The 24894-nt window shown below is 39.2% G+C and overlaps 2 protein-coding genes across 2 annotated transcripts in view; both read left to right on the plus strand.

The window, feature by feature from the left end:
* Positions 1 to 62: 62 nt before the first annotated feature.
* Positions 63 to 3920, plus strand: krtcap3 (keratinocyte associated protein 3). The gene is made up of 6 exons (XM_032520527.1): positions 63 to 229; positions 1086 to 1270; positions 2167 to 2226; positions 2342 to 2539; positions 2729 to 2863; positions 3090 to 3920. The coding sequence occupies exons 1-6, from the start codon at positions 217 to 219 to the stop codon at positions 3159 to 3161; spliced, it is 663 nt and encodes a 220-aa protein (XP_032376418.1). The 5' UTR covers positions 63 to 216; the 3' UTR covers positions 3162 to 3920.
* Positions 3921 to 8517: 4597 nt separating this feature from the next.
* Positions 8518 to 24894, plus strand: part of LOC116692314 (frizzled-3-like) — a 35982-nt gene continuing 19605 nt past the window's right edge. The window contains 3 exon segments of the mRNA XM_032520502.1: positions 8518 to 8633; positions 9640 to 10524; positions 10527 to 10549. Of these exon segments, the coding sequence (XP_032376393.1) occupies positions 10143 to 10524; positions 10527 to 10549 (405 nt within the window). The 5' untranslated portion in view covers positions 8518 to 8633; positions 9640 to 10142.

Consider the following 24894-nt stretch of genomic DNA (forward strand, 5'->3'; position numbering starts at 1 on the left):
GTGAGAATGACAGAGCGAATGGTTTTAATTAATCTGGAATGACTGTTGCGCCCCTCAGCGTCCAGCAAGCCACAGGTAATTTGCAGGTGAGTTTCCTGACGTCATAAGGAAGTGGACAGAGGGACGTTGGAGTTTCTCTTTCTCTGTTGTTGAACAGTTGCTCAAAAATAACGGCTCTTTGTTTATTCAAAGCGAAACTTCTGACACAGCAGAGAGATGTGCACTTTTGGTGAGTAATGCTACTATGACATCTAATTGAAAAATGGCTCGCTTTCGGAAAGTAGTGTCCGACGCTAGTTTGCCTCGACGGGTGACTGGTCGCAGGCCTGCAGGCAGGGTGCCATTGTTTCTTTTTTTAAACTTTGCATATAGTATTAGTGCGAAGTAATCAATTGTATAACGTTAATAACTGGCTGTTGTAAAAGTATCCCGTTTATCCCCTCACTGCTTTCTAACATCTCTGTGACTCGGTACACGAGGCAGTGAGAGTAAATGTAGCCTTTCATGCAAATGCATGTCAACCCCATAAGCATTAAAACTAACATATATATGTATATATATAAAGCTTGCAAAACTATGGTGTATTTTTTTTTTTTTTTTAGGGAAAACGAATTTTATTACAAATGTAATCCAATCAGTGGTGGAATGTAACGAAGTACAGTATTTTCCATTTATGCAAATATTGTACTTTTTACCCCACTAAATTTGTCTGCCACTGTTCGATCTCCGTCCTGTCCACTGAAAACCACGTATCTCCAAATGTGGTGAATTTAAATGTTCGTGCTAAATTGAAAAATAAAGCATTCCTTTATGTGTTGGGGGAAAAAAACTCTGCTACTTAAGATAAGTAGTAGAGTTAAGATAAATAAACCTAACTATCAGTTGGGCTAGAACACAGAATGAATGAAGTGTTTTTGGAGCAAAAAATGTTTCTTTGTGTGCAACATGGGTATAATGTAACATAATGTATAAACTCTCTAACCAACCAGTTTTCAGACTTTGACTCAGGCTAGACTGTTTTTTTTTTTTAAATGTGAACTGTATTTAATATTTATGTGTTGTTTTTTTGTATTTCTTTTATCCAGATAAGGACAAAGGGCCGAGAAGGCTGATGAAAAAGGGATTAACTCTCATCCTAGTCGGCCATATTAACTTCATCCTTGGAGCTATTGTCCATGGCAATGTCCTTCGCCACATTTCCAAACCCAGCCAGCATATCACCACTGAATATACTGTAGCCAACATCATCTCTGTCACCTCTGGCCTGCTGGTGAGTCAATACGTTAAAGGGGTGGTTCAGAATTATGAACATAAGACGTTATTTACAAGTTAGCCAATGTGTTCTATCAACAGACATTTACATCGATAGTTTGGCGTTATAATTTGTTTGCCTTTAGTGTACCGTGGAGTGGGCAAGACTGTTTTTAATGGCAGGCTAGCAGATACTGTTGAGTTGCGCTAGGCTAGCACAGGCAAACTCTGCAAATGGAAGGACTGGATGAAAAGTGTTAAACTAAAAAGCACACTGGCTAACTTGGAAATTATGTCTTATGTCCAAAATTCTGAACCACCCCTTTAAGACATTGATCCTTTGTAATATCCAATGAGCACCAAGAAGCTTATGGTTTGTAAAATATATAGAATAATGGGTGTGTACTGTAGATATTCATTTGAACATTAAAAGTGATTTGCATGGTTAGCTTTGTGTAGTGTTGTGTATTTTTCTCACCATTCAAGACTGAACTTGCCTCTTATAAGGGCGCTTTTTTTTCTTTCAAGCCGATTACTAGTTGCTCCAGGGCTTCATTACATTGAGGTATCAGATAAACAGGCAGTTGTTGATGAGATGGGGTTAATGTCACATTTCTTTGAAATGAACTCCATGCACTGTACACAGGGTTTTACAAAATTTACAAGTAATACAGACAGAATATTAAGACAAGTTTCTAAATATATCTTACCAGCACTGTTTTCCATTCCATTTTTCTTACTTACTGTCATTAGTAAGACTCATGTCTTTCTTTGTGTCTAAAGTCTTCTTAGCCAGGCACCCAAATGAAAAATGCAGCCTCACATCATTGGGGCCAGGATTACTATGTGTGTTCCGTCATTTTATAAACCCTACTCCAAAGCTGAAACAATCATCTTGTCATTTGAATCTTCCAGAGCATTGCTGCTGGGATTATTGCCATTGTGGTGTCAAGGAACCTGCATGTTTTAAAACTGGTAAGAATTTAAATATTTTTCAACTACTGATATAATCACTCCAGTCAATCATTCCGTGTCTTCTAAATAGTTAGCTCCCCTTCTGTATTATAGGTTTTTGTTTCTGTGTCCCCAGCAAATAGGTCTTCTAATTGCATCATTCCTAAATGCCCTGCTCTCAGCAGCATGCTGCACTGGGCTCCTCTTGGCAATTAGTATCACTGTTGCCCACAATGGTGAGGGGTTGATGCTGGGATGCAATGACACAATGGTGCCCACCAATGCTCGCTCACCTGTCAGTGCCAGATGCCCGTTTGATACAACAAGGATCTATGTGAGTCTAAACTTGACTCTTAAATTTCCACCTCACTCTATTCTTTTGTATTTTCCTCTTTTTGTTTTTCCCCAGCAATTTTTGAGGTATGGAATTCCATAAAGACATCACAAGATAAATATTCAACCTTGTAGTGTTACTTTATTTCACACTTTTACCCCCTCGTTCCCATCACTTCCTGTCTCTTAGGACACCACCCTGGCGCTGTGGGTTACTTGTGCTTTGTTGGCAGCGGTTGAGGCTGGACTGTCTCTCTGGTGCTTCATTGTTGGATTGGTTCTCAGAGGACTGGCACCCTGTGGGAACAGCTACATCAAAGAGCAGGTCTGTGTGTTGGGGAGGGGGGCAGGTGGGCATGCTTGAAGGGTGTAACTGGTGTGTCGGTCTAAATCTGACTCAAGACGTGCACACACACTTGGTCGAACTCAAACACTTATCCACACTCATCTACTCCCACTTTGTCTGTCATACTCTGTTCCTGTGAGTGAAAAGAACAGACAAACCCACTCACCTGCTCATAATAACACAGACCTTCCTTTCTCTCTTCCAGTTGGAGGAAGAAGCTGAGTGCAGTCCCCACAGTCGACGCCTGATTGGTCAGCGCTTGAACCCTGATGCCTAACTGATCAAAAAGCAGGAAGGACACCACTCTGCGTAGACAAGCACAGCTGAATCCCAAAAGGCATTGCTACACAGTGAGACCAGTACATTTGCACTACAGTCACATAGGTGAGTGTCACTGTGGAATGGGAGTGACGTCAATTTAAAGAAACTGGTTCTTGCTTGGTGGTATCTTACAGACCCATACGCTGATTCACATATGGGTTACCAGGTGGCTCAATTTGTTGTCATTTATAAACCAAACAGTTTATCTTGTGTGTGAAGCTGTGAGCAGAATTCAGTTGGGTTAATGTCAATGCATTTGTACCTGATGATGAAACCAATAAATAATAAATTAATTTACAATGAGTCACACAATGTACGTTTCAGTAGGTGCATTCCAAAGTCCAGATCCTTTTGTGCAGATATTGAGATTAGGTGTGCGTACAGAGGCTTGCAAAGTGTTCCTACCCCTTAAACTTTTACACATTTTTTCACGTTAGAACCACAAATATTATTAATTAGTAATGTGTATTTTATTGGGATTATATGTGATAGACTAACAAAGTGATAATTGTGAAGTGGAAGGAAAATGATACATGGTTTTCAAATGTTTTTACAAATAAAAATTGAAAAGTGTGGCGTGCAAAAGTATTCCGCCCCCCTGAGTCAGTACTTTGTAGAACCATTTTTCGCTGCAATTACAGCTGTAATTCTTTTGGGGTATGTCTCTACCAGCTTTGCACATCTAGAGACTGACATGTTTGCCCAATCTTCTTTGCAAAACAGCTCAAGCTCAATCAGATTGGATGGAAAGCGCCATTAATGTGAATATGAACAGCTCTTGCCAGTCTTCCATAAAGGCTGATTTGTGGAGTGCACAACTAATAGTTGTCCTGTGGACAGATTCTCCCACCAGAGCTGTGGATCTCTGCAGCTCCTCCAGAGTTACTATGGGCCTCTTGGCTGCTTCTCTGATCAATGCTCTCCTTGCTCGGTCTGTCAGTTTAGGTGGATGGCCATGTCTTGGTAGGTTTGCAGTTGCGCAGTTGCAGTTGGTATTTTTTTTCATAATCTAACCCTGCTTTAAACTTCTCCACATCTTTATCCCTGACCTGTCAGGTATGTCCCTTGGGCTTCATGATGCTGTTTGTTCACTAATGCTCACTCTAACAAACCTCTGAGGCCTTCACAGAACAGCTGTATTTATACTGAGATTAGGTTACACACAGGTGGACTCTATTTACTAATTAGGTGACTTCTGAAGGCAATTGTTTGCACTGGATTTTATTAAGAGGTATCAGGCCCTGTTTACACGTACATGGTTATTTTGAAAAAATTAGACATTTCCCTTCGTTTCTGCCCTTCGTTTATACGCAAACGGAGAATTTGCCTCTGAAAATCGGAGGGTAAGCTTCTCCTCTTTAAGTGTAGAGCGTTTCAAGACTCTATTTGTCTGAAACACAACAATTTATAAAAGGCTCCATTACCTTGTAGCTCATGTTATGGATCCATAGCAGACGTTTTTATAAAAATATGGTAACAATTGTGTCATAACCACGCGACTTGCTGTCGCATAGTTGGCAAATCACCTTATTGTTAGGAGAATTTCACAGACAGTTTTGTCTTACATTAGCTGTTTAGGTTTAATTACTAATGGTAACTGTGCATGTCAGTTAGCAATAATTAGCCTGTTCCTATGTTATCTCCTAACATATACCTATGCTTTCTATGCTGATGTCTCTGCTGATTGGGAATGATTGAGATTTCTCTTGGCACAGCTACCAGAAGACTTACAACTTTCAGACAGGTTGCTCACGTCACATCTACGTCGTCAAGCTCAGTTGGGGGCTGCGCAGTAACGCTCAGCACTCACCGGAAAATAACTTCTAATATCCTTCATTGTTCTCCGTCCAGAACAACGGAATCTGTTAGTCCATTTATTTAAATGTCTATGCTGAAAACAAGTCTTTCTAAAAACTCCAGCCAGTGGAGATTTTGGAAATCTTTGTTTGCATGTAAACTGAGGCAAACGGAGATTTAGGCAGCCGAGGAAGAGAGAGGAAGTTATTAGTTGCTGCTGTTGCTATTTTTGGGATTCTGATTGGCTAATATGGGCTTGAGCTTCTCATTAGGCTGCCACCTATAGTTTTGGCATGCTCTTGCCAACATATATACACCGGTACGTGTAAAAGAACACAAAATTCTGAAAACTGAAAGCTGTGCACAATGTTATTTTTGAAAATGGAGATTGAAATGTCCATTTATGAAAAAAGTTGACTACGTGTAAACGTCGCCTCCGAGTAAAGGGGGCTGAATACTTTTGCATGACACACTTCAGTTTTCTATTTAAAAAAAAAAAACATTACAAACCATTTATCATTTTTCTTCCACTTTGCAATTATGTGCAGGTTTCTGTTGGTCTATGAAATAAAATCCCAATGAAATAGATTTACATTTGTGGTTGTAACATGACAAAATGTGGAAACACTCAAGGGGTATGAATACTTTTGCAAGCCTCTGTATATGTGTGTGGAAGCTAAAATGAGATACAAATTTAGTATCCATCCATGACTGTTTATGTTCAATAGTACATTGGTCATATGAAGAAACCTCTGGTTATGAAGAATATAAACAAATAATTTGGCATTAAAGGTAAATTTTAGCTTTAGGTTTTTAATATACTATTTCTACAGATTCTAAAACCCTCTGTTGCATTTGAGATGCATTCAAGAAACAATCATCAATGTTTGCAAACATACAAGTTTTAATTTCCATAAATAATGACGATTCATGCTAACTACTTATGCACGATGGTAAACTGTTATGTGGAGTCATATGATGTCAATTGTTTAATGTGTTTGCTATAAATTGCCACGTTATTTTTATTTCTATGTAGATACAGTAATTGGTCTCACATTAATTCAAGTTGTTTTTTTTACATTGTGTTCATTTTATTTTAAATTTTCCTCTAACCACGTCTTTGTTCGTCTCGTGCTAGAGTTGATTGAATTTCATTTTCTTTTTTAAATGCCTCAGAAAGAAAACACAAACCATTTGAAAAGCTATGTAAAAATGTAGGTTTGATCAACTCTCACAGAATATAATCAAAAGGTATTTCTGTTTTGTTTAACTGTACTGTATTGTTGCTTTTGCTTTTAGTAAGACATATGTAGTGTCAAAATGACAAAAGAATGGAGAAACTGAAATAGCTGATTTAAATGTTGCTCTGTAGGGACCCAGAGTTACAGAAGGTCTCATCACCTAAGGCAGCATTATGCTGCCTAAGCTGGCACAGTGGTTAGCACTTCTGCCTTACAGCATGAAGGTTCTTGGTTTGAATCCAGGTTGTTTTTGGGCCTTTTCTGTGTAGAGTTTGCATGTTCTCCCCGTGTTTGTGAGGGTTTCCTCCTTTCTTCCCACCATGAAAACATCCATGCTTGTTAACTAGCACTAGAGTTGAAAATTAGCCGACTGGCTAACACTGGCGCATTTACAGAAATGTTGATTAATGTATGCATTGTCTTAATCAAATAAATAAATCTACAAATCTAAAATTCACATTGCTAAAATTCAGTGTCAAGGACCTATTTTAAAAAAGATGCCCTGAATTAAAACAATAATCACGATTGTAAATAGCTGTTTGGTTTGAGTTCATTTGTGTACGGCTATGTACAGTATACTGTGATTAAATGTTGAGTGGGGAAATGATAAAAGGTAAAACTAGTATGTGGGCCAGCTGCCTCTGCTGGCCCACATACCCCCCACAACTCAACGACAGAGATAATCAGATCAGCGGTGAAACGGTTAATCTAATGCCGTGCTCAATTGTGTGGAAAGGAATCATAGCACGCAGTACTAATCCTCAGGCTGTAAGGGATAAATATTGACATAGTGCTGACTGATACAATCCCAACAAATCTGTTAGGCCATTCCAGTCAGTATGTCGTTGATGTCACACTGAACTCGTGAAATATATATAATTGGAAACAAAAGATGAATGAGTATAGAAGCAAGTTTATTGTGGTATCAGGACAAATTAACTGGTTTCAAGCAAACTATCTTGTGATATATTGTACAGTATGTTTGAGTGCAATATCAGTTGGTTCTTGGGGACATCGGCTCCTGTGAAGTAATGGTTCTCCCATATCTGAAGTTTACGTAAAATGCTGTTCAATTAAAAAGGTACCGCATCTTATATTTTTCTTTAAATAATTGACCATCTAGCGAATCACTAATTTGTGAAAGGATATTTATTATTACTTAGATTATCAATGTGAAAACCAGCTTGTTATTTTCTTGAAATTGATCAACTTAAAAAAACAATTTACATTTATTTTTTAAAAGCATTGATTTGAATGACTTAAAGTGCACTTATTAGGCTAAATATATAATCCAAAAGTTTTGGTGGTTGCATTGTTGTTTCCAAATGAGAATTTGCCCGCTAGGACAAACCCACTGTCATCATCACTCATCATTTTCACCTTATTCAGCTTAGCTGTAAACTGTTAAAGTTGCTGTATTTTGTAACATTTATTGCCTGATTTTTTTTTTTTTTTTTTTTTTTATTTTTTTATGGATAGTATGGATAGTATGTTTAATTATTTGCATCATGTTTTTTTTTTTTTTTGCGGTATACTTTTTATGAATATTTCTAATAAAGATTTCTAATAAATGTTACCTTTTGGATATTTGTGTGCTTTTAGTTTTATGTTTAGTTTGGTGCTTAGTATTTCTTTTTAGTTCCCATCTTTGCTAATGCTAATCCTTGCACCTGGCACTGGATTGAGTGTGTAACTGCCTTGACTTCAGTGGCAGATTTTGGTTTAAATTTGTTTCACCCTTTGTGTCCTGTCTGCTGCTACAGGCACTGCCATGTATATATTGGGTCCCAGGTTGGATCCAGTTAACCCCAACAGGGCCTTAATGTGACCTTTAAAAATGATGCTGAATCCTTGGTGACTCTGGAGCCTTAGAGGTCTCTGTTACAAGTGAGAAACACACTAATGTGCTGTGGTCACATAAGTGTGTTTAGCATAAATGCCTTATGTGAAAGAACACCCATAACATTTTAATGACAAATTTAAGTGAGTATAATATCAACATTCCCAAAAAACTCCATAGGTCCAGTAGACACAACACACGCACAGTTTCCCTACCTAGTTTTTGTGTTGTCCACTTGTTATAGGAGACAACACATTATAATCAATGGCAGTTAAAAGAATGTGTTTCTGGCTCATGCACGCTTTCTTGCCAAAAAAAACCTATCGCATATGTCTAAAAGTATTGACAATTATACAGTAAGATAACTGCATGCCACGTCCCTGGGGACAATTTTCCTATATCTCTGCGCGGTCACGAGGAATCCGTGGGCACGACGTGTTGGCTGCAAGCTGCAGGCAACCAGCTGCAAACAGTGGAACAGCGAAGTACTGCAGTAAACAGCCGGTGGAGCCAAGGAGCGCCTCAACTGCTCGTTATTCCATAACAGAAGGTAAAGCATTTATATTTGTACCGTCGGACAGGAACTGTGTGATTTACTTATTGTATTCTTGTCGGCAAGCCCGACAGATTTCAACTATAAATGCTTTAAACGAAGCGTGCACAAACAGAGCGGTGGTGGTCTGAAGACGATGCGGTGACAAACACACACAGCTCCCAAGATTGATACGCTCTCGTGTACGTGTCACCGTGTGTGATTCTTAATTCAACACAGCAAAGATGCCTCACCGGAGTCTAACGCTAGCCTTTAAAGGTGTGTGCCTTCTAAAACTAGCCAGGTTCTCCTCTGAAGAGAGCTAGCGTTAAATGACCTGGACCATGTACTGTTATAGTACGTTACAGAGATGTTGAGTACAATGTTATCGTTATCGTTAGCTATCAGTGATTTCACGCAAGTTAGCTTGTGTCTAACGATACAACGTTAACGGTCGAGCAGTAGACGCAGGTGTAATTGAAACCTCAATAAATGGACATCCTTTTTTACTCCTTTATTTCATATTACCTAAGCTTCAAAAAAAAAAAAAAAAATTAAGTTTACTGTGTAGCCAACCATAAAGACACCAAGTCGCAGGGGAACGCCACTGTTGCCCGGCCAACCTCACACAAACACGAGAGCGTGGGAGTGTCTGATCATCCGCAGGTGTAACGTTAACCTTTACATTCACAGTTTGAAATCTGCATTAGTTGGCGTGATTTGCGTTGAACCTATTTTCAGTAGTCTAATACATGAACTTCGTGTGACCCCGCTCACGCAACTCATAGACGAAGATAATTTGACATTGCAGGTTCAACACAGAAATGCCTAACGTTACCTACTACAGTACAAGTACCATCCAATTGGCTGGAGTATATTTCATCACATATTTGAATCCTGCCTTGTATAGAGACAAGGGTGTGGCTATGCTGATCAGAAACGATACCATATACAATGCAACTTTGCTCTAAGCAAGCCCACTGTGTTTGTTTGACCATTAGGCCTTGTGTGTTTAAACCTGCAGGACCTGTTTGATGGATGGACTCCAGTGTGATAAAACACGTTGAAAGACAGGATTTTGGATCTTCCAGAGGAACCAATGAAATCATTTGGAGGATAATGAAATTAGGGCTCAACTTCAGACTTTTTTGTGTAACATCACTGGAAATGGCGTGAGAGGAGACACACAATATAGAACGGATGAAAGAGATATACAGCAACCCAGAGGAGACCTCCAGCAGATGGCTGATGGTGGATCTATTATCTCAGCGACATGCTTTCGGTTTGAGGATGGAACGGGGAGGATCTGTCATTGACCAGGGGATTACCAGGAGGTCGAGAAAAACCATGTAACATTTTTTTTTTTTTCTTCAAATGAGGAACAATTCACATGACTCATTCTGAGATGCTGCAAGAAAAGCAAATACTACAATAACAGCTTGATTCATGGCCTGCAGATGATTTGGGACTCCACCACATGTGCAGGTTAAGGTGCATTTAATCTAAAAATGGACTCAATTGCTTTTTATGTTAAGAAGCTTTAAAAACAATGCATGTATGTCTTTGGGGCTAACTTGTGGTTGTCTGGGGGATGATAAAGTCATCAGACTAAGCCATTGTGGAGAAATGTCTATCATTAACATGCAAGCACTTGAAAGAGGACTTATGAAAGACCATTTTTCAAAAACTACAACAATCTACTGCAGACAAGGAGTTCCTGTCTGTTTTTCCGTCGTCTTCATCCCTATCTTACTAGTTCTCTTCTCCCTGGTTACACCCGCTCTGTCCATTCATATGGAGTCCATAGAGAGCCACAGTGAATTTAGCTGTGAGCCCATCAGACTGAGAATGTGCCAGGATCTGCCTTACAACACCACCTTTATGCCCAATCTATTGAATCACTACGACCAGCAACGGCTGCATTAGCCATGGAGGTAAGGTGTGTGTGTGTGTGTGTGTGTGTGTGTGTGTGTGTGTGTGTGTGTGTGTGTGTGTGTGTGTGTGTGGTGTGTGTGTGTGTGTGTGTGTGTGTGTGTGTGTGTGTGTGTGTGTGTGGTGTGTGGTGTGTGTGTGTATAGCCTGAACAATATATCGCGGGACCGATATTAGGCATTTCCCGATCTATCGGAATTGGCATTTATAAAATAATAATATATAATTTTTTTTGTGTGTGACTGTGTGTGAAAATGGATAGCTGCTGTTGTCAATAAGAGGTGGAATTACATATATTTGTTTTTAAAAAAAACATCTACATTGTAGCACTGAACTGTATTGTGGGACATTGTCAAGGAATCAAACATTAAGTCACCACCTACAAAAAATGCACACGTCTTTGTTTTGGTGACAAGGTGCAGAAACTGTAGACAAATAGAGCACAGCAGTCTGCAGAGTTTCACATTGTAGTGTCACACACTTCACATAGAGTGTAAAGAGCCTATGATGGCTCATATCTGTAAAGAAAGAATCCTTAACAAATGTCACAAATACAAATATTGTTGGCTGAGGTCAAAAGATGTTGCACTCTTGTTAGTATTGCCTAAATTAATTCAACTTTGACTGGGCAAATTTGTGGTTTTATGTACTTAAATCAAGGCAGTGTTGTAATAATTATTATATCCAATATCCTTTATCCTTAGAAATGCATGAAAACAATGAAGAGGCCTTGTCTTACAGAGAGAAACGGGTTGCGTTTTTTAAACCATTGCCCCGAATAATCTGGAAGTTATGGTGGAACAAATTGAATACATAGAGCCACACTTGTAATTAAGGGGTTTTCACACAGGCATGGAATATCAAAGAGTTAACAGGAGCAGTGAAACAGTTAAGAAAAGGTGACAGTCGATCTTCGTTCTCATGTTGCAGCTCTATCCTCTCACTACATGTTACTGTTCCTAGAAGACATAGATGCGTGTGTATTACTCACTCATGACCTTTTTTTGAATGTGGACGATAGCTGACATTTTGCAGAAGGTGCAATCTGAGCAGCAGCAGTGGGAGAAATTATAAAACGGAAAGAAATTAGATAGTTATGTGATTGATACTTCCAGAGAATTGTTAATTTTTTTTACATGTAAGGGCATTAGTTTTAAGCAAGAAAGGGGAAAAGGTGCTGTGTTACACACTGTCTGAGTGCAATAGTAGACGCACACCATCCATCTGTATCAAGTTACCTCTCTTTCCTTCTCCTTTGTTACTCCCTGAGAGGGAGATAGAGCCCCGAGCAAGGTGTTGCTCAATAACTAGAATGTAATTAGCTGTTTAGAGCAAGTATTTGTAAGTAACAAAGGCTGTGCATGGTACTGTATTTGGGATTTGAACATGGTTGTGTGAGTTAGTTTTACAGCGCTAAACTACTGTAGGACTACTAAGTCCTTTTTTACCTAACAAACAATAAACACAAAAATCATTGTAGACAAGGTCCAGTCTGTTTCATTGTGAAAGTCAGGTTTAAGTTGGTTTACTCTCCCAAACACTTACATTGTCATGTTTTTGTGTGTCTTTGTCCATCCAGTTGTCTGTCAGTCCCACTACACATGCTGATTGGCAAAGTTTCACCCATGTTTTGGCTACCATGTATTTAAACTGTGGGTTGTACTTTGAAAAACAGGAAGGATAGCAAATACAGTAAGTTAAATTAAATCACCCCTCCAGCTGTTCATAGTTGGCATATTAAATTACCCCTGTTGAAAAGCAGATGAATTTGGACAGGGCTAATGTTGGCTTAGCATGTTGTGTGTTTGAGCTTGGGGGATTTTTTTTTTTATTTCTGGTTAATGTTTAGTTAATAATTTCCCATGTCAAAACCAGCTGAATGTCAGCCAAAATCTCAAGCCAAAAATACTCTCTGCTGCTCTCTGAATCTGTAATCACAGAAGGGCATTTCTAACATTTTCTTATGTCGGAATAAGTAATTCAGGAGACTGGCTTAACTGTAGTCTTGCGCTCCTTTTGTCCCTTCAAAAAAATAGAGGAGTTAAGATAAACAGCTTTATTTCGGTTTGGCAGCCATGCATTTTGAATTTGCTTTGTGTGTGTTTTGAATGGATGATGATGGATGAGTCACAGGATTCACTCACCACATTTAGTACCGTGCAAATGTTCAAATCAAGTTAATTCCCCAGTGTCATGTCAAAACACGCTGTGTCAGATTGTAAGAAGCATCTGTTGTTGAACTTGATTTGACCCAGATGAAGAAGGAGCCAAGTAACTGACACTCCTAGTCTCTCCAGTCATGGAAGAGACAGCTTTCTGAAGATGGTGGAGTAGCAACATGAGCCCTTTAGTTTTCCTGCTCTGGTCTGCTTTGACCAGGCATGGTAGTCCTGGTGGGAACCCTGGAGGAAATTTAATAATATCTCTCATGGGACGGAACATTGGCTGCATAATACCAACTTGCTACCAACGGCTTGAAATATTAATTTTCATAAGGATTCCACATTTTGCTTCACTTAGTCAACCACAACTAAGTTATTATAGTATTTTTTTTAGATTTACTGATAATTGGTTTGGGCTTTTACATTCTTATACCTTGACAGAAAGCTAACATTACTGTTGAATTAACAGTAGTATCGCTCCACGAATGTATGTTGCGCGGATAAAGCCTGACATCCGGCGCTTCTCTCACGTGCTGGATGTCTGTCCCCTCTCGCTATCCCCACTATCGGGGCTTGTGTGATTGGTTTAAATTGGTTTAGGGGTCTTCCTCTGCATTGACTCTGAGCCGCGCCCCTTGTTGAAGATCCCTGGTTTAAAGAAATACAAATACAAGCCAGAGCTAATTATTGTGCCTTTTATTGTTATCGCAATATCAGTTATGGTTTCTGGTTGGAAACAACTGCTGGCAAATCAGTGTGACGTATCTTAGATGCCTTAACAAAACTGGAGCCATTGTCAGCAGCTGTTGTGGTCACGTTTTGGGTCATATATCCCATGATGAATATTCGCTCTGCCTCAGTGGCAAAGCTTTTGCTTCTCGTCTTTCTTGCAAATACAAGTGAGCTTTCATGTTATTTTTGTTAATGTATGTATCCTTTATTATTCCCACAAGGGAAAATTACAATTTACTTGTTGTTATTACACACAGGCCTGAATTACACACACATGCTCAGTACCTATACATGCACTAAATGGAGAGATGTCAGAGTGAGGGGCTGCTCCTGGAAGGGCCCCAAGCATTGGGATTCTGTGCCTTGCTCAAGAGCATTTGGCTGCCCGGGTGGAATGCACGGCTGCAGTACCAGTCCACAGCTACCCTCCAGTTCCACCAATCCTACAGTGACTGCTGCAACCCCAGTTGTGAATTGACTCAGTCATAGGTTAGACATTCAAGCTAAATTTTTACACCCGCTCTATTTGAATAGTAGGAGATGTGCCTCGGTGGCTCAGTTTTGGCTGACATTGGAAACCCGGGCCTTTTCTCCTTTTTCCTTAGGTCAAGCTAAGCTAAATTCCTGTTGAGTGTGTTGGGTTGGGGGTTGTTTGGTGTTTGTGTGGGTGTGTGTGGTGTGTGTGTGTGTGTTGGGGTGGGGTTGGTGGGTTTGGTTGTGATTACATACTAGGCCATTTATTTAGTGTTGAGTGACAGGCTCAAGGACAAACCAGTATTTTTCTTGTGTGTTAATTGCTGAGGCCTAGCTAGGGTTACTTTTAAACCTAGTACTTTGTGTGTTTGTGTGTGTGTGTGGTACAAGGGAGGTTACGGTGCCGCTGTCATCTTTACTAGTGCTAATAGTGTAATCTTCCGGGGGCCCACATGAAGACTTATTCCCACAACCCAACCGCCACCCATCTGCCACAAAGCCAATTAAACGAAAAAGGGAAGAGGGTGAGGGGGGAGACCGAAAACATAAGAGGTGAAAGTGAAAGAGAAGGGAGAGTAAATTAGCAAAGGAGATTGTATGACTATTAAAATAATTTCTGGAGGTTGGTGGGTGGGAGAAGGGCCTGTACTCTCCATCTGTCAATGCATGTTACAGTTCCCAGAGGATGTACTATAGGATGTGACATTATTTGAGCTTTCTGCATGTTAAACACAGAGATTTAGACATATGACATCATTAGGATTGTGTGTCTGTGCTTGAACCTAATGTTGAATTCTTCTTAAAAGTGAAGATTATTTTCTAACGCATTCATCCACTCCCCTAAAATGAAATCTTCAAAGTTTATTTTTAAATGACGACATGTCGCCCTTTTGAAAAAAACATGCTTACCAAGTTGTTTTTGATAAATTTAAATTTTTAATGACAATCCTTAAAAAAAGTAAGTTCTGGGTGTGAAGTTTTAGTGCAGTTCCCCAAAAAAAGAAATACAGAAAAAGTTTGGATGTTTTCATGGGTGCTCTGTACCTTCTAACAAAACTCAAGACAGTTATGAAACAGAACAGCTTGTTATGCCTATTATTATCCTTTGTTAAATAAATAAATAAATTGGCACGCATCATGCAAGAGTTGCCTTGCCTGAAGCCTCCAGAGCCCAGATTTCTGCTTGGCTTGGGAGTTTCCTCTTGAGTTAACAGATAGATATTTGGCTTTCTGCACTTGAGTTTTATGTTGGTGTAATTTAGGTGAGATTGAGGGCACTAAGCCATTAACATCAGCTATATTCAAATTATTCTTCCTTACTAAACTAGGTTGTTTCATTTTATTCAATGATTCAAATAAAAAGGGCAAAATAACTGTTCTTGCAATTATCAAATCCCTAACTGTTTTAATTTTCTCATTTGGTCTTGTTGTTTAGAATAATTCCCATTCTCTAAAATATTCTCTCTATTATTGACAAAAATAGGAGTTCTGTAGTTAATGAAGCTAATAACGTCTGTGGTAATTATTGAGACTGGTTTGTACTGCTTAATAAAACTACACAGCAGAAGTGTATTCTGTGCTGACAATATACCTCATTGAGTTTGCCCGGACAATTTCAGCTCCATCTTTTGTCATTTGGATCCTGAAGCGAAAGAGATTAGAGAGCCCCTGGTCAACGGTCAGTTAGAGAAAGGCTCATTTGGGCTTCAATAGAGCACACTGTTTATAAAGCAAATAGACTGCAACCCTAGCCCTGAATGAAGGGATCTAGATCTGTCAGTCACTACGTTTACATTCCCTCTACAAGACCATCTTAATAGGAGGAATCAAGTTTAGGTAAGGAATTTTGGTTATAACCTGATTGCTATGAAACCCATCTTTGCATGCAGCTAATGGTAAATCCCATTTCTTTCTTACTGAGTGACACGTTTTTAAAGCAATGCTGAATGTCTTAAAGGTCCCATGGCGGGAAAATTTCCCTTTTATGAGGTTTTCTAACGTTAATATGTGTTCCCCCAGCCTGCCTTTGGTCCCCTGGTGGCTAGAAATGGGTGTAAACTGAGCCCTGGGTATCCTACTCTGCATTTGAGAAAATGAAAGCTCAGATGGGCCGATATGGAATCTGGCCCCTTATGAGGTAATAAGGGGTAAGGTTATCATCCCTTTCTCTGCTTTGCCCGCCCAGAGAATTTGGCCCACCCATGAGAGAGAGACATCATGGCTTTCAAATGAGCAAAGTGGCAGTTGGTCAAGGCCACACCCCCAGCCTCCTCCTAAAGCTACAGACTCAGAAATGGCACGTCCTAAGGAAAGCTCATTGTGGGACTAGCTCTAGTGGCTGTAATTCTGCACCAAGGCTGAATTTTGGGAAAGAGACTTTAGATATAGTATTAGGGGACCACGAAGGTCTATCTAAAAGCATCCAAAGGGCACCATGTCATGGGACCTTTAAGTGTATTAACGATATAAGGCGCTGCTGCAGATGTGTTTTCTTTCTTTAAATAATGCAGCATTCAGACTGACTAGATATTGTTAGTGTGTGTAAAGTGTGTGTGTGTGTGTGTGTGTGTGTGTGTGTGTGTGTGGTGTGTGTGTGTGGTGTGTGTGTGTGTGTGTGTGGTGTGTGTGTGTGTGTGTGTTGTGTGTGTGTGGTGTGTGTGTGTGTGTGTGTGCGCGCATCTTAGATTTACGGTCTGCTGTTCAACTATGGAAACCATCTTATTTCGACTTCCTTCATTTTAGCGTCAGTTTTACTTTTTAATTAACAAGGATGCACCACTACATTTTGTCTTTCATTCTACCACCCTGCTGTCACTAAAACTCAGGCCAAGAATATATACATACAAACAACAGAAATCTATATTCACTGTGTTTCTCTTAAAGGCAGAGACTTTTTAATATATTTTTGAAATGGAATTTACACTTACCTAGATGTTTGCATACCGGTGAATGAGACATGAAGTAAATTGCGGTCTTTGCTCTGCTCTGGAGCAAGGACGCAGAAAGCTGGCAGTCACCTCAATACTTAAGTGCATTTGAATATAATATATTAATATCATATATTATACTGTATATCATAATATTATTTACAATTTATTTTCTCATAATGGGTTATGGTATTATTAAGACACATTACTGCAGTCATGTGGCCTGTTGTGGGCCCCCAGTTCAAAAAACAGCCATGGAATATGATGAACTGACAGGCAGGCAGTTCCATACTTAATCACTGTGAAAAGACTCTTAAGAGCTTTTCTTATCCCACAAGACCACCCATGTTTTATAACTCCATCTACTCCAGAAAGGACTGCTGGTTGAAGTAGATTTTTTTAATTTACTATTAGTAATATACTTGCAACAAAATAGCGTCAAAATACCCATTTTCTGTGCTTATTTTATGGAAAGATTTGAGCTCATGTTTTACGTTTATCATACTGAGAGACTAATTTAAGGAATTGAACTGTGGTTAAGAAATTGAAGACGTTGCTGGTATTTATGAGTTTCAGATGTAGATAGCTACAAAAAGAACATAAGGGAGGAAGTGACAACATGAAAATGGGGCACAGGGAAATACTGACAAAGTGACAGGTTGTGTAAAGTCTTTAGAACCTACTGTCTCCGGTGTTTGTGTCTCTCTCAGTATGGGGCTCCTGTCCTTCAAAATAAGACTGCTCTGTTCAAGTAGGGCCACCCTGGGGCCACCAGGTCCCCGCAACAGAGAGAGTTTGTGTGTGCCAAATCTGAAGAGTTTGAAGCTTGTGGTGCTTAAGCCTGGGCTGTTGTTTTTTATTTGAGTGTGTGAATAGGAAAGAGAGACTGAGGTTTTATAGCCGTGTGTTTTTGTGTGTGTGTGATGGCTTAGTTGTGTTTGTGCTATGTTTAATATGTGTGTATATGTGTGTGTGTTTGGTGCATTTGAAGAGGCTGATAACCCTATTCACTCTGTCTAGAGACAGACAGGTCCTTAAAAGTTCCTTTTTATTTCAGTTGAAATCTTGATTATCCTGCTTATTCCAACAGAGTCTATAGAAGCTGCCCGCCTAAATGAAGTAATCGTTTATTTATGCATGGAACAAAGGCACTGCCTGGTGCTGTTTTTTGGCAGAATGCTCAATCAGCATAGCTGCTTATCCAGTCCAACAATGCCAAGGCAAGAGAGATTTTAAGAAAGACTGGAAAGATTTTCGATTGCTTAAATACTGCTATGTATCCCACTGTAAATATAATAAGTTTTTATGAACATATGAACATAACATACTGGTGTATGCGTCTTAGACTGCAGGGACAATACAGTTGTGTGCATCACCAGCATGTTTCAGATGTAACTAGAACTGCAGAGATTAATTGATTAATCAATGAATTGTCAATTAATCAATTAATTGCCAACTCTTTTCATAATCAAAAGAAAAAAGACAGAAAAAGAAAAAATTGTTCTCTAATTCCAGCTTTTTAAATGTGAATATGCTGTGGTTTCTTTACTGCTCTCTGACAGTAAACATACTATCTTTGAGTTGTGGATTAAACAAGACATTTGAGGATGTCATCTTGTTCTTTCTGAAATTTTTAAACACCAAATAACTAATTGATTGAGAAAATAATAGACAGATTAATTGACAATGAAAATAATCGTTAGTTGCAGCCCTAGATGTAAATCTATCCTTTACCATTTCCTTTTCAGCTTGTTCAACCAACTAACCAAGTTTTATTTACCAACCTGTCCATTGGGGGTGGTAGTAGCTCAGTCAGTAGGGAATTGGGTTGGGAACCAGAGGGTTGCGGATTCAAGTCTCCATACGGACCAAAGTATGGTGGTGTACTGGTAGCTGGAGATGTGCCAGTTCACCTCCTGGGCACTGCCAAGGTGCCCTTGAGCAAAGCATTGAACTGCACGGGGCGCCTTTTCATGGGCAGCCCCCACACTCTGACATCTCTCCATGTAGTGCATGTAAAGGTACTGAGCATGTTTGTGTAATTCAGGCCTGTGTGTAATAACAAGTAACAATAACAGTGTAAATTGTACATTCCTCTTGGGGATTAATAAAGTAGACATTATTACATAATTATTATTTTCTCAATTAATAATATACAGGATACCACGAGTTAAATGATTTATATTTCCGCATGATCTTTTTGGTGTTAGGCCTTCCATTAGATAGTGACTGTGTGTAATACTGACTTAAAAGACATATGATATTTAATGTTGCCGTCTGGAATTATTGTTTGAATTTTTGTCTATATGTTTCTTTATGTAAATTGCTTTGACTAATCAAAGCCATCTTTCTTCTGTATCTGTTGTTGTCTGTTGTATCCCTCCATGGACCCCTCGCTACGTCTGTGTGACGTATATAGTTTAGTCCATGCTATATGGGGTTCTCTTGGTGTGGCGTTCAACTCTGATAAAACACCAAAATATAGGTTAACCATGTCTTATGGTGTTAATCGAAACCCATGACCCAGCCTGGGAACTGTGTGTGTCTATGTCTGGAGAGAGATGTTTAACCCTCATTGTTAAGCCCAACTTAATACAAACACACACACACACACACACACACACACACACACAAACGATTGATCCCCTTCTCACGCAAAGCCACTCAACATAAGGCAGCTCATACATTTTCAGCATACTGCAGGTCAGGACCGGCATCACCATTAAGAGCTCTAGTTCTACTAATTGTTCCCTTATAAAGACATGCAACTCTCAACTCTACCAACATAGCACACATGGATTTTTAATCAGTTCCTATCTTTGCAAACAGTCAATAGTGAGACTCTGAGTAAGCCTTCTCTACGACTTCCAGAATCTGTTAATGAAGCACATTTCACCTTGAAAGTATACTACACAGGCTCATGGCTGCACCTTTTTATATCACCATTATTATTGTGATTTTTGTGATTATTTAATTAACAGATGAATGAGGTTGAATAAACACAGTGGGCAAATAAGCAGTATATGTCATAGTATATCATTCTAATTCTTAATTCTTCAAATGCTGGAAATAACAGGTTTTTGTCTAAGTGCTAAGCAGATGGCTAGGCAGCTTGGGGACGTGTGTGGTGCTATCTGATTCAGCTTCATAATTGTCAAGCTCTTGGCTTCCCATCTACATCTCTATCATTGCTATTGACCCGTTCTACGCCTCTCAGTTTCTTTTACTCTAACTTTTACACTTCCTCTGTTGCTTATTGTGTGAGCTTGTTTGCTATACTTTTTGGATGGTTTCACCCAATAAAGGAGTCGAACCACAATCTGTGTGTGCCAACGCACACATAGTATTGCTCTGTTCTCCTCAATGAGACATGGTCCTGTGAGAGCCACCACATCACCTGTTGCCATGGCAGTTAAATAGGCAGAGAAGGAAGGGGAGGAACAGAGGGAGGGAGACAGGCAGGGGAGGAGAGGGAAATTGGATGATGAGTGCATGTTCTGGACTAAACCAAGTAGAGGTGGAGGAGGGAAAAGACTGCTAATAAAAGACAAAGAAAGGAAATAGGACACTCATACTGGCGGCTGAGTAATTGTTTGGAGAAAAAAAAAACATTGTTCTTAAGTGCTATTTGTCTTGAAAGATAAGAAGAGTGATGGAAAGTCTGCAAAATCTGTGATATTTGCAGTCAACCCCGTGTAATTATGGACAGACATGGTGTATTTGAAGGATATAATGTCTCAACCCACATCATCGAGAAGACAGGCTTCCATTGTTGTTAACAAGGAGTGGAGCCGTACAGCGGCCTTGAAAAGTCAATCCACAATCAAACATGATTTAACTGGAGAAAAATATTTCCACTGATTTCAAACTGTATTGAAGATGATTGATAGTTCTCTTATTAACATAATAACATTAACATTTTCTACTCCTGATTGGATGGAAAACAACTATTTAGACTGCCCTTCTTCTAAATTGAGCTTCAGACTGAGTTACCATTTTCATAGTAGCTGATTTCTTGTTAGCGAAGGGAGGGTGTTTTTGTTTTAACACGGAAGCTGTAGTAGTATTTGCTAGGAGTAGTTAATGACTTTTTCAACATGAAACCAACCGAGAATCAGACCTAATTTTGTATCTAATGTTTAGTTGTTTACGAGTTTCAATAGTTTAGAGAAGCAGTGGCCCATTTTGTCATCTAAATATTGGAATCATAAATATTTTACCAGGCCTAAACATTTCTTAGTGAGTATTTCTAGACTCAGATATCCTGGGGGAAACTGAACTGAGCTTGTAAGATCTACTCTGGCTTTGTTAGGCTTGAAATAGAGAAATTCATGGCTGTTTGTATGTTCTTGACAAAAGAGATGATGGGTGAAGCAACACGTCTGGAGGCAGGTTTGAGAGTTTTGGAAAACAAAAAATAATGGGACAACAAAGGTAAAAATGCATGTTGAGAGGTTGTACTAAGATTTCTTTAGAAATTTTATTTTATTTAGAAGCATTATGACGAGATAAGATAGTAGTTGAGTCACTGGAAAGAAACCAACAATGATGAGAACAATGGAGAAAAAAAGGTGTCTTGGGTCAAGACTTAAAGGAGAGAAGAGAGGAGAGACAAAGCATGTTTATGTGTGGCTGAATAGTTTCTGTCAAACATGAAATGACAGAATAAAAGTAGGGATAGTCAATGAATGCTGATGTTGGAAGAGAAAGTGGAGGAGGAGGAGGACAAGTGCATGTCAGCGTAATTGCCAGGAGTAAATGGGAGGCAAGGAAAATAAGAGATGAATACAGGAGAAAGAAGAGGAGGGGAAGTGAACGTGAGAGGGAATGCCATTAACGGCTTTGTCCGGTCCTCCCGACTGAACGATGGATGGACACGAATAAACTAACAAATGAATGAAAGAGGGAGAGAGTGTGAGAGAAGGGTGCCCCTTTCTTAACTGTCCTTTCAGAGATTAGGGAGGAGAGCATCGCGGTCTGTTCAGTTCATCTATTCATGGCCAACGCCTGTCTCTCTCACGAGCCTGTGAGAGGAGTAAAGAGGGAGGCACATAGCCAGAGAAAATTTCAGCTCCAAAATTTCTCAGGCTTCCAGGCTAACTGACAACTTTTGATGTAATGTGCAACAGTGCTGTCGTATTGTTGCCATTTATATGTTTTAATAAGGTGTAGTCCACAATTGATGCTCATGTGCTTCCTGTCCACACTAAAGCTTGCGTGTTCACAAACACAGGGAAAAAACAAATCGGTTGTAAAATGTATAAAATCTTGAACTGAGCAGAGTTTGTGTGTGTGTGTGTGTGTTGTGGTTGTGTGTGTGTGTGTGTGTGTGTGTGTGTGTGTTGTAGAGCCCGACCGATATATTGGCGGGCCGATATTATTGGCCGATAATAGTCATTTCCCTATCTATTGGTATTTATAATGGCCGATTTAAATAAAAAATGTAAAAAAAATATATATATTTTTTAATATTCGTTCATCAGAATCATTTATAATAACAAATAAATGATACTGTGTTGTTTTGAGTGTTGGCGTTGCATAGTTTGTCCACCAGTGGGTGATCTACTACGTCCCTGTTGGCAACACTAATTTGTTTTTGTTAATGTTTTATTGTTCAAAGTTTCATATCTTAAGTTTGTATTTTTATAAAAAAAATTTTATCAGAATATTTATTTATATTTATTTAATATATTTTGTTCTGTTGTGACAATATAACAAATTATTATCATATTATTTTAGTAAGAACTCATAAATAACTACAAATAACCAATGTTAGGGAAATCTGTTTATGTTTTGTAACGCCTTTCTGGATTTAAAAATATATATATATCGGCCAATATATCGGCATATTGGATTTTTAAATAACCAAATATTTGTATCAGTATTGGCCTTAAAAATCCTTTATCGGTCGGGCTCTAGTGTGTTGTGGTGTGAATTTGTCTATGAACACATTTATCAAATGCGCATTACTGAGTATGTAGAATGTTGCTTGAGATCTTGAAATCTTGCAAGTAAAAATGGAGAAGCGAGAGCAGTTACAAGAAAACGATGCCATGCTTGGAAAATACAATTTAAAATAGGAGCTGAGCTTGTGCAAGGAGAGGGAGATGGAGGGATCATGTAATTGCTACGTGATTGTAAACTGAAACAATGCACTTGTCTTATGCTGTAGAGGGAGAGAGTGAATGTATTTGTCTCAAATGTATGGCTGCAACAAAGGAGGGTGCAGTGAATTTGAGTGTGTTTTGAGTGCCAGGAGAAAAAATAAAGGGATCGAGTTGGAATAGAGGCGGAAGCATAAGGGAATATTATAATTTCTGCAGAAATTCAGAGAGAAATGTAGGGTTTAGTTGTAATAGCTAGTGGAAAGAGAATGTTGCGGGGATGTTATATTGTAGCCAGCTAATGGAGGTAGGTCTGATGTGGTCTGCCAGCATTTGTGCTGCAGGGCCTGACCGATTTGAGAGTCAGTCACTGTGTGAGAAAGCGATGGCACGAGAGGAAGAAAAAGAGCTAGGGAGTGTGTGAGGGTGATGTGTCCAGATGGAACGTGAACTCATTTTGTCAGAAAAAGGTGCAAGAAATGGTACATTGCATGTACCAGCACATTAAAAGATTAACACTTTTTTCCTTTTAATGTGCAGGTTCGAGGGATTGAGGTTAGAGATTTTTTTTACTTGATAGACAAGAATCAGTGCACATAAAAAAACACTTCTCAGTAAAACATGCAGGCCACCAGTTTCTTACTAGACTAAACATGTTCCTGAATTTGAAAAAACGCTTTGCTTTTAATATAGTTTTCATTAGGTTTTATAGAGTTTAGATGATCTGATTTGCAATTTGAGTGGTTTTCTGCATCATGGTTAAAGGCGGCAAGCACCCTAAAGAGCACTTAACAATATCTCAAACAACAACATAAAGTCCATTAAAGTCACTGATAAGAAAAGGCAAAAGACAGTATCACTACATGTGGGTCCAGAACCAGAGAAGAGATTGCACATCTCATATTTTTGCAATGTTAAATACCAGAACATTGAGTAGTAGAACTTTGGTCAAAAATGTTTTTGAAGCGGGCTTGCTGCCAGTTCAGGAGCTGTTTCTTTGGAGGCTTAGACCCAACAGCCTGTCACCTTGATCTGACCACAACACAAAGCTAGTGACAGTTTCAGGAAGTGTGTATGTGTGCCTGGTTCAGGTTCTCACACTCCAAACTCCTTCCAATCCATTTGACTCCCTAATCCACCGGAAAACCACCACTCTTTTCTCCATGCCACTCAGTTTGTCTCCTCCTTTCCTCCATCCCTTCTCTCCCTCCTCCTAACACGCTTGGAAATGTGTTTGAGTTTCAGCAGAGTTGGCTAACTGGATTTACTACAACCGCTCTAAGCACAAATCAACACACTCTCTCACAGACAGAAAGATACACACACACACACATACACACACACACTCACATTGACTAAACAGAGACTACTCAAAGATATTACACATGCCCAAATACCCATTTCCTGTTTTGGATCTGAATGCAGATCAACACAACCCCACCATCTTTTTAAATCAACACTAGAAAACTTATCCCGCTTCGGTCCCCCTCCAAGTTGGAAGCAGAATTGTCCCATTATGTCTTATTGGAACTAGAGAGCCACAACCCGATCTGGCAAACTTGAGTAGTGCGGTTATAGCCGGTAGAGAGCCGCAGAGCAAATGCAGAAGTGCCATTCACCCTGTTATGAGTTGATGAACCACTGAAATGATTTTGGAAACATTATTTTAAGGTACAAAATGTTCTCTAGTACTGCTTTAACTCAAAGAGAGAGAGATAGAGAGAGTATATTAAACTGTTATGGCGCTGTCCCTGCCTTCATTGTATTTTGTGGGCAGAAGTGTTGTCTCTTCTATTCTGTTATTTATTAAAGTCTTAAGTTGCAAAACATGCAATAAAGAGACTTGAAAATGGAACAAAACGACTTACCATCATGTCTTACCACTCATCAATGTATTATTCCCAAAAAAAATTATTATTGTGTGAAAAAGTGAAAATTACATATCAAG

The sequence above is a fragment of the Etheostoma spectabile genome, chromosome 1 (genome assembly GCF_008692095.1).
Source record: "Etheostoma spectabile isolate EspeVRDwgs_2016 chromosome 1, UIUC_Espe_1.0, whole genome shotgun sequence".
In the NCBI taxonomy this organism is placed as follows: domain Eukaryota; kingdom Metazoa; phylum Chordata; class Actinopteri; order Perciformes; family Percidae; genus Etheostoma; species Etheostoma spectabile.